Raw genomic sequence first — 15,165 nt, 5'->3', positions numbered from 1 at the left:
TCGTTTAGGATTACATGTTGTTCAAAGGACAAATCATCGTCCGCAGTCCCAAGTTAGAGGCAGCGATTCTCCGCCTCCCGCTTCAAGGGGCGGAGTCAGGAGTACTTAGTACAAAGTGGCCGCGGGTGAGAAGGTGGAGCACCGCCGTTTGGTTTCAGAAAAGGAAAACTTCAAAACTTTAAAATAAGGTATTTTAATTGTAAATAATAATGCATATAACTGTTTTTGTGCATGTATTGTATGCTTGCAAAGATTTAAAATAAATGACATTTTTTCACGTTTTGTTACAGTTTTTCTTCTTGCTATTAATATATTCTATGCTTGTCTCTAGAATGATTTGATTTATACCTTCATTGCTGGTGCGACAATTTGTTTTACAGATAAGCAAAAAAGAGACCATGAAATACATACAATTGGCATCATATAAGATTTTAATTACGAATCGGCAACTATAAATCCTACTGGTCTGAGTTTTTATACTGCGATGATCTGGCGCCCCAAATGCTGCAGTCACGCAAGACCCTAAAATATAATTCAGTAAATGTTTGGGTGATCGAATTGTATTTGTAAACATTAAAACAAAACAAAAAAAAAATGGTCCAATAGGTCAGTCTCGAGTATCGGTTGCTTTTCTTTGTTCTCACTCTCGGACTCATACGTGATCATTACTAAATTAAAGATTTAAATATGAAGTCTGCATTAAAAAGGTTATCACGTTTTGCTTATTTTTTCCTGGTTTGTAAAGCAAAATTAATATTAAACATTTGCTGTGTTTTTCCTGTATGAAACAACCGGTCGATTAAAAAGATTCCACGCTAATATGAATCGCTTACTATTTCAGTGTAGATGGCACACATACTGAAGAGCGCGACAGTGTTTATTGCGACATAAAATAGAGACGCGTGCGCTCATAACTTTGTACTTGCATTGCATGTCTTACTTTGGAAGAAAAACAGAATTTGTTTTTATCAGTATGGTTATTGCTCTTACGTTAGTATCATTTGATGTCTTAACACCCGCTGGAAAACAAAATATATATGCAAATTTCCAAAAAAAAAATGCATATAGGGCAAGGCAGGGACAATCTTCGGACAGGCTGCCATTGCAGGGCAAACACACACACACATATACACAAGGGCCAATTTAGCATTGCCAGTCCATCTGACCTGCATCTCTTTGGTCTGTGGGAGAAAGATGGAGAGCCCTAAGGATAAGGAAACCCACATTGTGACGAAGAGAAGATGCAAAATCCATGCATGTAGCACGAGATGCAAACCCCGGCCTCTCTGTTGCAAGGCGACAGCGCTCCCACAGCATCACCACGCCATCTGCCTTATGTACAAGTTTGGCTATCCTATGTACGTGTCAAATCGGGTTTTATGCTTTATTTTAAATTCATTAAGTTTACATATAAGTATAATCTAATTAACTGCCCTGGTTGTGTGTGAATGCAGATGAATATGTACTGTATAGAACAACTTTTACTTGTGGTGGCTCTATACTGTGAGACTGATGGATTAAGTGTGTTAATGTATATTTCTATCTGTTCAGTGTGTTTTTGTTTTTGGGTTTGGCAGTAAGGCTGTTACCTAATTTGATAATTACTAATTGTATATCAAAGTGTGCTGTACTTAAGGATATGGAGATGGGTTTTTTTGCCGCAGAATGTTTAGAAGGTAATGCAAACTTGGAATCAGAAAGCGTGGAAGCCTGTGTTAGTGCCCTTTGCTCTCTTGGCTTTGATAAAGAATGGCTTGGGTTAAAAACAAACTTACATGAATATGGGGATGATATGTGAACTCCAATCCATTCTTCCAGGTTCTGCACACAGTTCTGTGCCCATTTGCCACCTTTATTATGAATAATGCTCATAGCTTCTATAAAGAGCATGGGGACAATTAAGCAAATCTGGAAAAATAGGCAAATGAGATGTCCATCTGAAAGTTCTACTTGCAGGTTATTTATTTGTGCTTTCTCCCCTCATTTTTGTAGTATACTTTTTAAGCATATATGTATCTGAAAATACAGTATGTCCATATATATCATTGTATTTGCCTGTTTGGCCATACATATACATACTGTGTGTGTGTGTATATATATATATACAGTATATGTGTGTGTGTATATATATATATATATATACTGTATATGTTTGTACATGTGTCTATATTTTTTTCTACTGCTATTATATTAAAGTAAGAATTATCTGTGGTAGTGAAACAATCCAAGTAAACGATGACTTTCTGAGGCTAAACTGCTAGTCACTTGAGCTGTGAGGAATGCCCATAACCAATATACAAAATGAAGGCAGAAATTTCACATTAATCTTTCTTGTACCTTTTTGCTAATGTCATGGATCAGCCAATTTAGATTTATTTAATGACCATTTGGCTGCCAATTCCCTTTGGCAGGAGTTTTTTTTTTTCTTTTCAAAGCATGGCTCTTGTGCTTTAACTGTAAAACCTAAATTGGTCCAATAAAAGGCATATTAGAAACTTTATTACTTCCAGTTAGTACTCAAGTCTTCCTGGCATTTGTTCTATTAGAAGGACATCCATCTGCCAAGAATAAGATTAAAGACTGCTTTAAACACATATTACAGATCAAGAATAAGCAGATACCCCCTGCATTTCAAAAACCTCATTTGTTTTTGCTGTGCCACATTTTCATTGTTATAAATCAAGATTTTTTTTCTTTTTCCCCATTTGCGTTCTTTTTAGGTGTGGAAGATCAAAGGAGATGGGTTCCAGGACCCTTTTCCCTCCTTTGCTCCTATGTATGTTCTTAATAGTATCGGGCACAGAGGGCTACTCTCAGATCTGCAAGTCGGCCCCTGACTGGGAGATTGAAGGGTACAATCCTATGAAGGAGAATCTGGGAAAAGTGGTGGTGGTGGCTCTTCTCAAGGCCAGCTGACAGTTCTGCTTAATGCAGGCCTCCAGGTAAATTATTTTTTTATTGCTTAAGTATTAGCTGTACTAAATATTAAATCTGTAATTTTCACAAAGTCCTTTATGTATGTGCTTTGGCAGACTTGAAGGCCTGCGTGAGCGGCTGTTCAAGAGTAATATCTCGGAAGTTGCCTTTTTAATTGTAAATGAGAAAAGCCCCCAATCCAGGGCTATGTACTGGGAGCTGAAAAGGAAAACCCCAGAAGGTATTCCCGTGTACCAGCAGAGCATATTACAGCAAGATGTGTGGGAAACTTTGGAGGGTGACAAAGATGACTTTTTAATCTATGACAGGTATGTAGAAAACGTGTATTCTTTTGAAACCCTCATCCCCCCCCCCCCCCCCCCCTTAGCAGATTTCAGTGCCCTCTTATGGCCATTTAACTTATTTCCTTTTGCCCCCTTTAACTACTGTATGTCCATATTGTTTATTAACCTGAGGAAAATTAAGAACTGTAAAGTAACTATTGGCTGACGTGGTGACCTAATGTTCAGCGCTGCAGGGACCCAGTCTTGATTCTGTTTGTGTGGAATTATTACAGCTACTCTGTAGGTCTACTGACTAGGGTGTTGTACCGTGTTAGCCATTATGGATGTAGTGAGAAGTTAAGCACAATGACACTTTTTATTGCCTGAAGAAGGGGCCTAAGCTGCCTTGAAAGCCTGCATATTGTAATCTTTTTAGTTGGCCTATAAAAGGTGTCATTTTGCTTGACTTCTCATTGCATCCATAATAGCTCTGTGACAATGCGGGTCTCAGTCCATGGCTCCCATTTCTCTTTAGGGAGCCTCTTGAACCCAACATTGTCGGTAATGTAACCGGATGAGCTGGACAATGAGGACACCAAACAAAAGCAAGGGGAAGGTGGAAAGTGCAAACAGTACTTTTTATTAAAAAAAAAAAAAAAGACAAAACCAACAACAAAGTGTTCAAATAAAGTGCAGTGCTCCAAAACGTCATTAAATAAATAATCCATTAAAACCAGGGTGAAACAGTGGAGGTTAAAATCCAATAAATAGTTCCATTAAAAGCGAGGTTAACACAATAGCTGAAAGCAGTCTTTTAAAAGCAAGACCCCGTGCCGCCTTCTGCTTCTCCCATCCGGGCCATGAACCAGGGGAGTCACTCTACCTGCAGCTGACCACCTTCCTCTGCTGGTCTTGTAGCTTCCCAATCCCTGGCTTTGTTCAGCTCTCACCAGACTGAGACTTGGATTCCCCAGTGACCAGGGTGCTCACGCTGGAACTTCCACCTCCCAAGCCTCTGACTCCCACGGCCTTATGTGGTGACCCAACCACCTTCCGGTCACTCCTGCTCCTCACAAGCGCTCAGCAGGAACGACCCCAAGTATCGGCCTAACACTCCTGAGGGGCTCTTTCTCGCAGCTGCCTTCTCTTATCAGTGAGCCTGCCCTCGCTCGCTGGCTCTCTCTCACACTGGCTTTCAGCTTCTAGCTTTCTCTTCTTCTTCTTCTTCCACTAACCTCCATTCACTTTCTCGATCTTTTTCTCTCCCCTCCGCACTCGCGGTCCTATTATATATAATGGGGACATGGCACAGGTGTGGTGATTAGCAGTTCCTGGCATCAATTACGGATACAGACGATTCCTCACCAGTGCACTTAAGTGAGGAAATGCCCGCACCACATCATGTCCGAGAACCACTCCGGCCACATTACCACACCCCCTCTTTAAGCCGTGACTGCGGTGATTATTTATTTAAAACTGGCCTGTTATTCTGAGCTGTGGACCCGCTATACTACAAGCTAACACGGTACAACACCCTACTACTACTTAAAAATCCTATGCAAAGTTCCTAGAAGGGCGGCACGGTGGCGCAGTTGGTAGCGCTGCTGCCTCGCAGTTGGGAGATCTGGGGACCTGGGTTCGCTTCCCGGGTCCTCCCTGCGTGGAGTTTGCATGTTCTCCCCGTGTCTGCGTGGGTTTCCTCCGGGTTCTCCGGTTTCCTCCCACAGTCCAAAGACATGCAGGTTAGGTGGATTGGCGATTCTAAATTGGCCCTAGTGTGTGCTTGGTGTGTGGGTGTGTTTGTGTGTGTCCTGCGGTGGGTTGGCACCCTGCCCAGGATTGGTTCCCTGCCTTGTGCCCTGTGTTGGCTGGGATTGGCTCCAGCAGACCCCGTGACCCTGTGTTCGGATTCAGCGGGTTGGAAAATGGATGGATGGATGAAGTTCCTAGAATGAAAAGAATTGGTATTTTGACAGGGGCAGTAAGGTGGTACAGTTAGAACATTAGAACACTCTAGACAAGAACAGGCCATTCAGCCTAACAAAGCTCACCAGTCCTATCCTCTTAATTCTTCTAAAAAAAACAGCAAATTGAGTTTTGAAATTCCCTAAAGTCTTACTGTCTACCACACTACTTGGTAGCTTGGTAGCTTATTCCAAGTGCCTATTGTTCTCTGGGTAAAGAGAACTTTGAGTGTTGGCTGGATATATTTCAAAGACACGATTTTTTGTGCAGGTTTTGATCTTGTCTTGTTCGGTATTCCTCTGGTTTAAACCCTGGATTCCAACAACTCTGAAGTGAAGCTGGTGATTTTTGAAAAATGGATACTTTCTTATCCACAATAATAATAAAAGCATGTCTTGACTATGAATCATACCTACATTCAGAGCCATCTTCAATTTTGACTTGGTTGTATGTATGCAGTATCCATCATTGCCATGCCAACTCTGGATCTATTATGCACCCTGATAATTTACGAAGATGCTTTGGATCAGGCAACAATAACTTAATCATGTCATGTCATTTTCTAACCCGCTTAATCCAGACCAGGGTTGCGTCAGGGCTGGAGATTATTCCAGCTAGTATAGTTCACAAAGCAGGAACAAATCTGGACAGGGCACACATAACTTAGTCCTGTTTCATGATGTAACTTCCAAGTCGACACACTAAAGCAGATTTTTTTTTATCATTTAGCAAGTACACAAAATTAGCACGCCAGCTCTACTTGTCTGCTACAAAAGATAAATATAATTTCATCTATCATCGTGAAGGTCCTAGAAAGATTTGTTTGCTTCTTTGATACTCTGACACTGTGGCCTTCTGTTTCATTTATTGTTGTTATTCTTTCATGTGTGTTATCTCTATAATATCATTAATGCACTCAGAAGCTGAAATTTGTGGCCTTCTGTTATCTTGTTTTTTTCCCCTCACAAGCATTTTATATCAACCCATATATCTGGGAATTCGTTGTATCATCACTTATCTAATTCTTTAAGTGGATTCCAAGTTACAACTTTGCATTCACAAGCCTCCCTAAATTAATTCAGGGATGTGTTGTTCCAGAACCTATCCAGTAGCTATTAATGTCTACTCCTGCACACGCTCACATAGGGTGAGTTAACCCAACAGGCACATCTTTGGGATGTGGAGGGGAAACCCCATGAAGGTATGGGGAGAACATGTAAGCTTCATGGAAAGCCAACCCTAGTTTCTGAATCTGTAAGAGTAGCATTAACCACCGGGCTGCCATGCCATCAGCAATGGAGTATAATAACACAAATCTAAAATGGAACTAGATATCATGAGTAGGGAATCCATTCCTGGATGGGTTTATCCATTCCCGGGAATTTGGGAATCCCATATTTTATTCCCGGGAATCCCGGGATCCCGGGGATGACACAGTGCACGGGCATTTCACATGTGAACGGTTTTAGAACGACCGACACTTATTTTTAATAAAACTACTGCAATACGTTAACACAAATAAAAGACTAACCTTATCTACAAGCAGTTCATGCTGTCATAGAAGTACATGTATCTTCAGTTGCGGTAATAAGAGTATAGAAAGCACAACGTCCTCACAGGTGGCGCAGTGATAGTGCTGCTTCTTTGCAGTAAGGAAATTGTGGGTTCTTTTCCCGGTTCCTCCCTGTGTGGATAGCACTTTGAGTACTGAGAAAAGCACTATATAAATGTAATGAATTATTATTAACATGTCCAGCGTGCGGTCATCCATGCGAGAGCGCACCTTCGTGCAGAAGTACGCCAGCCGCTGAGAAAGCACGCTCTGCCTTCACTGAAGTAGGCGGCACAATCATCAGATACTGATACACTTGTTCTAAACAACGCCTGCGCTTGCCGTTGCTCTGAAGCACCGCCATTTCAGCTTTTACTGATGCATTCAGTTTCTTGTCATCATTCTGTGATGGCAAGTTTCTTGGCACAGATAATGCGGATGCAACAGACTGACACATTGCAATTTCAAGTTGCTGTTCAAAGCTGTTGTCTGATGAAGTGCAAGCTGCAGCAATGGCGCCACCTTAATTATTTTCAACTATGACTCTGTTATTTCTTGATCGATTTTTACACTTTTACATGCTATATATGCAAGCTTGCCCGTTCCCGTTTTCCCGGGAATTACAGCAGTTTAATTCCCAGGAATGAAAAATGTCCGGGAATGGATTCCCTAATTATGAGGGCAGTAGCCTTACAGCAGAAAAGACTGGATTTTAATCACTGTCTGACTGTGAAAGTTTTCTGGGTTTTGCTCAGTTCCAAAGATGTGATTGTTAGATACTGTGGCAAGGAGGCAGTCAAGGGCAAGGAAAATGTTGGAGTACCATCCCAGTAATCCTGTTTATTTGAAACAAAATTCCAACAAAAGCAAGTAATTGGAAAATAATAAGAAAAAAGTTGCTGAAACCATGTCAACCTGCTGTGTTTTTTCTAATGTCGCTAGCTCTATCAGTCTCGGCATGCTCAGTTCCTGATCAGGGAGAAGACCACACTGTTCTGGCTCATCACTTTCAGTTGTGCGTGCCCTCAGTGGGTGTCTTCTCTGAGTTGTGGAGAAAGAAGAGGATACTGTTGGCAACAGTGCCCCCTCTCGCCCCAAAGTGGTACTGCTGACCTCATCAAGCTTGTCAGGGGATGCATGCGTGTCAATCGACACAACAAGATGATCCAATCATCCATTTTCAGACCCCAGTTATTCAAATTTTGCATTTTCAGAGAACCTACATACCATACTTAACAACTTTCACTAAGATTTCATTATTAAGATGTGTAAATTTATAAAGACTACCCCTCCAAAACCCCTCTTAAACAGTGATACAATGGGAAACAAATATATATATATTTTTTTTACCACCTCTTTGCTTGATCAGCTGCTGGCTTGCTGCTGCTGCTGCTGTGCCGCGTGATCTGCACTTCGCTTGCCTACCCCTTCCACCCCCCGCCAGCGGTATGCGTTGTGAAGAGGTGGGCTGAATGCACTCCAAGGAGACCCTTTCGCTCCTCCGAAACCCCTCTTAAACGGTGATACAATGGGAACAAATAACAGTTGTTTTTTTTTAACCTCCTCTTTGCTCAATCAGCTGCTGGCTTGCTGCTGCTGCTGCCGTGCCGCTTGATCTGCATTTCGTGTGGTGCTTTGAACATTTAAAAACGTGTACAGCACCTGTCTTTTTGTCTCACTGCCTTGTCTCTTTTGTCCCCGAGACATCCTCAAACACTATGCGATCTCATTTTGCTGTTCCGTTATTTCACCGAGTAATATTTTCCGTTTGTTTGCGCTAATGCAATCTTTACTCTCATTTTTTTTTTTGAGACTTTCGAATTTTCCTATTTCCATTATCTCTAACCTGCTCTGCATGTGTATCACAGGGCTTGCTTCCAAAGGCTGTAAGTTTGATGTGATGTGACCATCTCGCAGAATGTGAAAGTGTCTGTCTGTCTCTCTTCCAAAGATCATGTCTCATCGCAAGATTTTTTTTTTATAATAGAGAGACATATCCATCCATCCATCCATTTTCCAACCCGCTGAATCCGAACACAGGGTCACGGGGGGTCTGCTGGAGCCAATCCCAGCCAACACAGGGCACAAGGCAGGGAACCAATCCTGGGCAGGGTAGCCAACCCACCGCAGATAGTGAGACATTTGTCTCCAGTAATTACTGTATCTCAGCTGAAGCTTGTCGATACATTGTTGTTAGCATGGGTGTGCTTTTTTTCTGTGACCAGCTGATCTGCATTTGTGTGCTCCAGCTCCGTCTCGGTGAATGGACTGCAAATTCATGTAAGCTATATAATTTATTGTGCTTCGGAAACCACATCTGGTATACCGGGTGATGTTTTTCCTATTGGAATTAGAGAAATACCATGCAATAACTCATTCTAAGACTAATAAGTAGAAATTAAGTAAGAGATGGATGGGGATCTTTTCCATCAGGAGCAGACTAAGATGTAGAGGAATCCTGCTGGATATGTAGCATCTGATTTAAGGCTGTGGGATCAATGGCCAGTTAAACGGATTATGGAGGTAAAGCAAGAGCCCACTCCAGATAGAATGGTATCTAGACTGCCACAGGGCACCCAAAGAAAAACCTACACCCTTTGTCAAAATGGCAACTTAGACACGTGCATCACCCTGAACATGTGCTTTTAAAGGCCAGGAAAAAAAATAGCTTTGAAGTCCTGGTATAAAGAGAATAAGGCTGATTCTAGGTGAGGTCACTTCAAGCATATTGAGAAAAGGCATTGGAGACCGGTTAAACGCAGATTTTAGAACCGTATTAAAGACCGTCTAAACTAACAAGATGTGTTTGTGTTGAATGTCCTATTCTTCAAAAATATTTTTTATTGTTATACCACAGAATTATAGATATTTAAAACAAAAGGGTTAAAATCTGATTTATTTTTCTTTTTCCTCCTGCCAGATGTGGAAAATTGACTTTTCATGTTGTGCTACCATATAGCTATCTACATTATCCTTATGTTGAAGCTGCTATTCGAGTCACATATTTAAGAAATATGTGTGGAAACTGCAGTGTAAGTATCCTTTGTGCAATTTTCTGGGGGGGGCGATAGAACACATGGAGCAGGCTTCACCCTTGTGAAGGTGCGCTTTCTCACAATCACCTTGAGGTTGGGGGATCATAGATCTAATCAGGTAATTTTATACATCCCACATTTTTTTTACAGCTTGCCTACTCTTTTTGAGGTTGTTTTTCTTTTAAAGTATCAAATCTAAATACAGTATTGAGCAACCATCAACCAGCTGGTGGCAGTATAAGTACATTATGTTGAACAAAGAACCTCAAATGCTATGTCAACGTAGATACTGCAGATTTTCTGCAGGGTGTTCCTTTAAACTAGACAAAAGACCATCCGCATATTTAGTATTGGCAACTACGCAATCTTTATTTGATGTACTGTAGTGTCTTTCTATAGGGGACACCACCTCATGCGCTTTATAGATGTAGAGGTATTCTACAACCTCGGAATAAGTAAAAGTGATTTTTATTAATCACACAGTGGGTTGTTCGATATATTTGAACCAGTGACCTTGTGAGTTAGTCAGGTGCCTCATGTAGATGCGCCAAATCTTCAGCTCCCTTCAAATGATAAAGCTGTCCATTTCAAGTTACAAACTGGCCCATCTTGAAAGCGTTTATATAGACTTATTTATGCCATGAGTAGAGCGACATGCTTACTTGCATGTGCTAAACAACATGCAACATGTCACCACACACAGGTGCCATGGTTACTTATGGGGAAAATACAACCTCGGATTCATTCTGTGCAGTGGATTGTTGTCCTCTGCCATGTATCCATGAATCCCTACCATTAGTGAGGAGTATGTTTATCCTTGTGAATAAACCAATACAATGAAACTAGAGCTTTGATGATAAAGTTAGGGGTGTCTGTAGTAGAGCAGTCTTAAAAGAATAACTTTGAAGTCAAAGTTATTTCTCCACAAACATGATATATATGGTTGAAATAGTTTACTGTCAAATAATGCAAAGAGTATGCGACACGTGTTTCGCCCTCATTCTGGGCTCATCAGGTGTACACACTCTACTGCACTCCCTCTCGGGAATCGAACCTCGGACGTCAGCACCAGAGGCGATGCCCCTAACGTTGCGCCACGGCGTGTGATTCATTTATTTGACAGCATGTAGATCGGGGTAATTACATTCACGGCATTCGTAGTCTGTGTCACAATCTGATTGTATGGGTGGTTACCTACCAGGTAACGCTTGTGGTTGGCCAGCAAGTCTGCTAACATCCGCCACGGTGCCCTCAGTTGTGAGAAGCAGATCATAGAATGGTTGAAATAGTTTACTGTCAAATAATGCAAAGAGTACGCGACATGTGTTTCGCCCTAATTCTGGTAACCACCCATACAATTTTGGTCTGTTGAGAGGAAACTACCCAAGTCTAAGTGCGGAGATATTGCACATGGCTTGTCTTCTTTTAAAATTGGCAGGATCTTAAAATATTCTTGGTTTTTTTTTTTTTTTTTGTTATCCAAAAATGACATGTATAAACTATTTTACAATATGTGTGTAATCACAAGACAAGGATCAGCACTCGGTTGAAAAATGGGCATATTTGGTAATTTTTTAAGCTTTTCCTCTCTGCTCCATAGACCGTAAACATCCAAGTGCTTGGCAAATGCATATATGCCATGTTCGTGAAGAAATAACTTTGACTTGAAAAATAGCAGACTTCTTTAAGAGGAGGGAGTTTCAAATTTTCAAACTTGATTCTAGCCTATTAAATAATAGATTTACTTTTATTACCATTTAATGCACTTATTTTGCCATGTCACACATTTTTTAGATTTTCTTTTTGTGAGAACACCATCACATGGTTTGTGAACCCAAGAGAATTCCCCCTTTTTTCACTCTCCTGTTCCCTTACTATTGAAATGTGGCCAAATTGGCAGGGTATTTTTGTTATTTTGACTTAATTGTTATTTGACAGCTAGGTAAAAAAAACTTCTTAAAATGAAGCTGTTTAAGATTAAAGTAATCACTTCAAGGATGAAGCCTAATCCAATGGCAACAATAATTGGCTTCTGTTCAAGAAGTTGTCTGGCCTACTGAATCCCTGCAGGAGATGAGCTTGACACCTCCACTTAGGATCTGAGTCACCATTTATGGTGGGGGGTGGTTTAGGGGGCTGTTCCGATCCCCCTGATTAAATGTGTGCATGTTATAATTTGAGTGTGGACAGCATGAATCATTACAGATGTTGTGGGATGCTTCTTAACATGCTGCATCCACGTTTTTCCATTGTGTATATAACAGATTGGATTGGGCTCCCATGTAAAACTGTGTTATTCTTCTGTTTCAGTTGGACTCGAACTCAACCGCTGAAGATAACAGAAATATTACTGCAGGAGATTCTGTAATGATTTTGAACTTGAATATCACTCGTAGTGTAGAGACAGCATCGCCAGACGAAGGAAACAATGCAACGCTGTATGAGGTGCCCAAGCATACTGCAGATGTCAGTCAACACCATGAACATGACAGCCAACTTCATCATGTCATAACTCAAACTGATGTCCAGAACTCTGACGGTCATGAAGCCACGAATCTTGACTCTCAACAAACTCAACTTAATGTGGAAGACACTTAAGGTGCTGCGTGAATACATCTTTGATTGGAGTGCTTTTTAAAAATATATATATTAGTGTATCTTTTAAACCCTCAAGGTTATCTTCTTTCATAAGTAACTTTTACCCTTTGTTTACTGCAAGGTGTTTCTCATTTTATTAACTGAAGAAAAACATTTCATTTTTTTTTTTTTTTTTAAATATGTCCCAATGTGCATATTTTAACCTTTACTTTAGCCACAGTTTTCCATACTAGTTGTTAAAGATTAGTGGATGATACAGAGACAGAACCAATTAGTGAAGTAGTATTATTACATGTATACTGTTTATATACAAACATCCCAATGTGTGTTAGGGTTAATTGGAGACTCTAAATTGTCCTCATATCATTGAATGTGAGTGTTTGTGCAAGTGTGCCCTGTGATGGACATGTCCTCCATCCTGCAAGGCATCACTCTGCAAAGATAGGCTCCACCCTGAACTGGAAAAAACTGGTATGGACTATGAATGAATGAATGAAAAACTGCAGAGTGGTTGAACAATTAGATAGTATTATCTCCTCAGAGTGACACAGTCAGTCACACTGCTGCCTGGACTTAAATGCCAAGCTGGTCACCTTTAGCTTGATATTTAAACGTTCTCCTTGTGTCTACATGGTTGTTCTCTGAGGATGACTATGTGGATGTGCCATGAAATGAACTGATGTCTAGTGTAGATTTATGGATGACCTCTGACATTTCACCACCTTTTAGTGTAATATGCAAGCTTAGAAGGTAGACGAATTATCTATATTTTAGTTCTGCCCAGCTTCAACTAAGTCATTCTCTTATTCTGTGGGTAATGGCCAGATACTGTACATAAGTGGAACCACTAGCTTTCTACATGTTATACCCCCAAAACTGGATTCGGCAAATTCATAAAATTAAATACTGCTCGATTTTTTTGTTTTTGCTATTCCTTAAATTCTGCAGCACCTAAACCCTGTAATCTGTTAGTTCAGTGTGGCCAGTTCTCCAAATTAGTCCCTGAGAAGCATTTTCTGATCATTTTAGATGGAGAAAGCCTTGCAGCTCCCAAGTCTGATTGTTAAATTTCACACCCTGTTAAGCTGTTACTTGGTGGATATGCCATCAGTCGGAATTAAGTCTGAATTTCCATCCATGTATTAATAAGGAAGAAAAGAATGCATATATTTAGGACAAAACTACCTCAGTGAAAAGTCAGGCTTGCTGAGTTTATTGCCACCATCAGAAAAGTAAAACACTGGGAAGATTCGGTTAAACATTTTGAATCACGTGCAATTTGTATTATTGCTTATTGCAAGCTAATGTGACTGAACTTGGGTTTCATCTTGATTGTGGAAAGAAAGTTTTTGATAAATGTTATACTGAGTGCTGCTAAAGTGACCTTAAAACGGAGTGTTAGTGAGGTGTTTTTAATATCCTGTGGTGTTAGTTACTGCAGGGCATCAGTGTACAGAGGTGCTCTCTTTGTGTCACTTATCCGAAGTCAAAAATTGTATTTTTCCCATAATTTAATTCAATACTAGTTCAGTGGTAAAAAAGTAGGCCTTAAATGGATGTGTTTAATTTGCCCAAATTAGTGTGCCATTACTGATTTGTGATTTGAAGCAGTTGTCTTATCTGTAATATGCTGCCTTTTTGTGTTGTTTATTATTATTAATCTTTATTCAGTAGGCTCCTTTACCCAGTATATCCGTATCCCTGCCTTATATGTGAACGATCTGAATGTCTCTGTGAACTTGCACCTCTCAGGTTTTTCCAGTCCAGTACCTGCCACCTCTCTGCTTCCCTGCACTAAATGAACCCTGCAGTCAAACCTGTGCCACACAGTGGCTGGAGGCTGATGGCTGTGCAGGTGGGAGCCGTGGGTTTGTGGATAAACTGAACTGAACAGCTGTGGAGAGATGCAAGCGGCAAGGAGCCGTCAGATGCCAGCGAAAATGACAAATGGCTGCTGTCTGAGCCCACAAAAAAAGGAGAGAGGTTGTTTTAGTGGGCTGAAATTGGTGGCGCATTGAGTTTGTTCACACTTAAGTTAGAAAGCAGCTAACCTGCTTCACTTTGAACTGGCAGAGTGGAATGAAGTTGCACGTGTGCTTTTCAAATACTTTAAAGCTTGCATTATCTGGGCCATCTGATTAGTTGGTAGTGTGCTGAAATCGCCCCAGGTCAACGTCACACACAGATGGTACCTTAGAGAAAGCAGAGTGCAGCTGCCGTTCGTGACACCACACACATTTAATATGGAAGCTAGTCTTTTAAGGGCTGGGTTGTAAATGTGTATAAGGATACTGCTTATACTTCTGCTGCAATAAAGATTTTTTTTTTTTGGAGCATGGATTTGATTTTCTTTAATGAGTGCTTTGGAATATAGAGTTCACTTAATATTTCCTTTACAACACTTGTCACAGAAGACATTTCTGTAACTCATTCACACAGCAGAACATTAAAAAAGCAAGCATAACAATCTGTATTGCCATTCTGCATCTATATACCGTATATATGCACAATATTATATATTCTAAAACTTGTTTTCCATGAGTATTGGGATGTTGTCTCTTATATGAATAAGGAATCTGTGTCCATTCAAGAACAGTGAGGTAGTGTCCTTCATAGGGTCTTCATGGGGCCCTCTGAGAGACTTGTCTATGTCATGTTTATGCTAGCCGTCAAGAGATTCCAGTGCGTACAGCTGTGTCTTTATTCCTACACTGCGGAGGAGAAACCAGCATGGAAATGCCAGTGAATGACTTCTTCATTGTTACGTAACATAGCGAAACAATCTTAATGTTATTTTTTTTTATTAATTTGTTTC

General features: G+C 40.6%; 1 protein-coding gene across 1 annotated transcript; it reads left to right on the top strand.

Annotated features, from left to right (window-relative positions):
- The first annotated feature begins 30 nt into the window (after positions 1-30).
- selenop2 (selenoprotein P2) lies at positions 31-14,683 on the top strand. The gene is made up of 5 exons (XM_028811251.2): positions 31-188; positions 2,721-2,942; positions 3,033-3,245; positions 9,638-9,749; positions 12,063-14,683. The coding sequence occupies exons 2-5, from the start codon at positions 2,740-2,742 to the stop codon at positions 12,348-12,350; spliced, it is 816 nt and encodes a 271-aa protein (XP_028667084.1). The 5' UTR covers positions 31-188; positions 2,721-2,739; the 3' UTR covers positions 12,351-14,683.
- Positions 14,684-15,165: the final 482 nt, after the last annotated feature.

This window comes from Erpetoichthys calabaricus, chromosome 10 (assembly GCF_900747795.2).
Source record: "Erpetoichthys calabaricus chromosome 10, fErpCal1.3, whole genome shotgun sequence".
In the NCBI taxonomy this organism is placed as follows: domain Eukaryota; kingdom Metazoa; phylum Chordata; class Cladistia; order Polypteriformes; family Polypteridae; genus Erpetoichthys; species Erpetoichthys calabaricus.
Note: the sequence above shows the minus strand (reverse complement) of the source record. Positions and strands in the feature narration are given on the sequence as shown.